A 3248-nucleotide genomic window follows, 5' to 3' on the forward strand; every position below is an offset into this window, starting at 1 on the left:
ACCAACATCCTTTAGTGCGGATCAATAGGTGGGCCCGGTGGATGAGATATCGCGAAGGGTTTGCGGAATCAAAAAATTGTCATTGCACCATGCAAGCATTCGGCGATAGCCCTGGCTTTTGACGTGCTCTAACCAACGTTGATACGCTGCGAGGTCGACCAAAAGGTCTCCATCACCGGTCGAAAAACGAGCCCTTGCGACCTTTGCTTCCTCTCGCTGATCTTTCGGAGATATAAATGGACTTTTCGCGGTAAGAATCGCGGCCATTGTGAGACAAGCCTCAAGACATCCAAAAATTGCACCAAACACCATGAGTTTTGCGCAACGCAAGTCCGTCGGGATAATTGATATATAACGGCCAAGGGCCGTCAGTTGACCATTGTCAAGTGCACCAACTCGATGGAGCAAGCCAACAGCACCTTGCACGGCAGCAGTATCAGGCGGCGTGAGAGTTCTGGCAAGAAAACCCGCAACATCGTCGATACCCTTCATTGCTTTGACGGACAGATAAAGTTGCTCCAACGGTACCCGTTGAATTTCTGGAACTGGCCGAGGAGCCATGCTACTTTCTGCATTTCGAGTATACAATTTATAGCAAGTCCCGTTTCTTACTCGTCCTGCTCGGCCCCGGCGTTGCTTACAGGCGGCTTGGGAAGCCCACGTCTCTTCAAGCCGCACGATGTTATCCACCGGGTTATATCGTGTCTCCTTGACGCGGCCGGTGTCGATGACAGCAACCACGTCTTCAATTGTTATAGACGTTTCCGCAACGTTGGTGGCGGCGATTACTTTTCGTTTTCCTTTAGGCGCATCTGAAAATACCCTTTTCTGCTCGTTTGGTGTGAGGGATGCGTGTAGAGGTAGTAGGTAGGCAAAACTTAGATCCCTCATTGCAGCTAGACATCGGTCTATTTCCATGGTTCCAGGTAAGAAAATCAGAATACCTCCTGGTTTCCCTTTTAGCTGGGCATCAATATGACGAACGACGGCAGCGATCAAATCATAGTTGATACCTTTCCCGAGTTTCTGCAAAATCGTACCTATGGGCGTTTCGGCTGGCGCCTCAAGGCCGCCTGAAGGCTCATCCCAACTCGACGGTACACCGCTTGGATGAAATTCCGTCATTTGGACCACCTGGTCGACATAAATATCTTCAACCGGGAACGTCCTTCCGGCAATATTGACCCGCCCGACCCGGGAATCACCACCAAAATACCGGATGAAAAGATCTGCATCTAGCGTAGCGCTCATGAGTATGAGTTTGAGGTCAGGTCGAGCTCTCAATGCTTCTTTCAAAACTGCTAAGAGGATGTCAGTATCCAGGCTTCGTTCATGGACTTCGTCAACCATGACGTGGCTAATATCTGCAAGCGATTCTGCAAGGTTATCACCGCCAACTTGCAGGCGGCGTAACAGGACACCGGTTGTCATGTATGTTATCTTAGTGACCCCATGTTTGAATTTGCTATCTCCCCGAATGATATACCCAACCTCATCCCCAACGGTAGAACAGCGTTCCGCGCTGACTCGATCAGCAAGCCCGATCGCAGATATACGTCTTGGCTGAGTGCAGACAATATTTGCTGTGGTACCGAGACCGCGTTGAATTATATCATCAAGTAGGAATTGAACGGATTGGGTACTTTTCCCACTTCCAGTTTCTCCGGATATGATCGTCACTTGGTTGGCGCTCACTGCTTGGATGATGGCAGCTTGCATTTCCCAAGCTGGAAGCCCTTTCCTGGCCGCAATCATCTTCTGCTGCTCAGGACGTAGTTGTTTAGATTCCCAGGCTTTGCGCAATGCTTCGCTTTGTAAGGCTTCATTTCCAGGCGTGACCTTTCTAGAAGATTTTCGGGAGCCCTTTAAGCTGGTCGCTGCTGGTCGTCCGGCATTGGGTCGAACTGGAGCTTCAATCGAGATATTTCGTAATTTTCCAGGGTTTTCGAGAATTTGGGGTATGTTTTCATCTAACCAATCTACCAGGTTAAATACCATCGGCCCCCCAAGCAGATTTTCACGAGCATATTGAATAGCTTGTCTGATCGCGCTGAGGCGTATGTAAGCGGGTATCGTTTGGGATGAGAGAGTGAAAACCAAGGGGCAATCAGGGTATGAGGCGCCCGCTGGTTTCTGGAAATGATAGGTTACAGCATGTTGCGAGCGCGAATAGTCTGATACGATTTCGCACTTGTTGCTTGACAATCTTTTATATTTCTCACCATATATTGCTTCCAAAGTCTGGTTTTCTTCATCCCATGCATCAATTTCGCTTTCAGAAGAGGCCGAATTACTAGGAAGACTCTCATCATCGACTAGCAGGTTTTGGAGGTGTTCCGCTGCTTTGAATTCATCATCATTGTATTTATCAAGTACTTCTGCACAAAGATCGGTGGAGTAACCGGACGTGGCCAGTCGCTTTATTTTATATTCCTTCGCCAAGTCGGCGCTGGCAAGAGTTATGCCGGCGGAATAGCCCTCCGGAAGACTCCATTTCGGTAGATCGTCTTCCGGGACGTGTATCAATAACCACTCCAATACTTCTTCCCTGTCTTTACACTCTGCCACAGCCTCTTCCACATGGCTCTTGCGAAAACCCAGATGGCAAAAGGAATCCACGATGTTCCGCTTTTCGGCATCAGGAATCCGGATGCCATTTGGGTTCCAGAGAGCGCTTCGCCTGACCAAATCTTCAATTTGCCTGCGAGCTCTGTCACCCATGTCAATTTTCGGTGCCTTTTGCCAACGTCCACTAGGCGGAAGTTTGTTGCCGCCTCCGGCAGCGCCCAGCTGTACAAGTGGTTCCTTTTGCTTTGCCTTACCCTTGCTATCCTGCTCAGCTCTACGCTTGGTGAGCTCCGTAGCGGCGTTTTGACGGTCTTGCAATGCAATGAAGGGGTCGGCTGCATACAGCCAGCCATTACCCACTTTCACGTCATCCGCTTTGAGTTGGGCGAAATCCCTTTTCCAGAGATCACGGTAGGTTGGAGGCATCATCATATGCAGGTTCTGCATGTTACATACGCGGAATAGGGCATACGTCGCTGCAAAATGACGTGCTTCGAGTGCAGTCGGCTGAGCAGCCAGCGTACTATGGGAGGGAGGCAACCGCATCGGAGGAAGTGTCATTACTTCTTTGGTCTTGGGGTTTGTTTTCTTCAGGATGACGCTCGACCAAAATCCGTCCGGGGATTGAACTATAAGCTGTAGTATTGTGAAAACAAAACCAACCATGCTGGATGAACTTC

The 3248-nt window shown here is 49.5% G+C and overlaps 1 protein-coding gene across 1 annotated transcript; it reads right to left on the bottom strand.

Annotated features, from left to right (window-relative positions):
• Positions 1–21: 21 nt before the first annotated feature.
• UREG_04788 (uncharacterized protein) lies at positions 22–3129 on the bottom strand (the record flags this gene model as incomplete). Its single annotated transcript, XM_002584053.1, has 3 exons — positions 22–2790; positions 2823–2903; positions 3025–3129. 3 exons carry the CDS (start codon positions 3127–3129, stop codon positions 22–24), a joined length of 2955 nt encoding a protein of 984 aa, XP_002584099.1.
• Between the last annotated feature and the right edge of the window lie 119 nt (positions 3130–3248).

Source organism: Uncinocarpus reesii, genomic scaffold (assembly GCF_000003515.1).
Source record: "Uncinocarpus reesii 1704 scaffold_3 genomic scaffold, whole genome shotgun sequence".
NCBI lineage: Eukaryota > Fungi > Ascomycota > Eurotiomycetes > Onygenales > Onygenaceae > Uncinocarpus > Uncinocarpus reesii.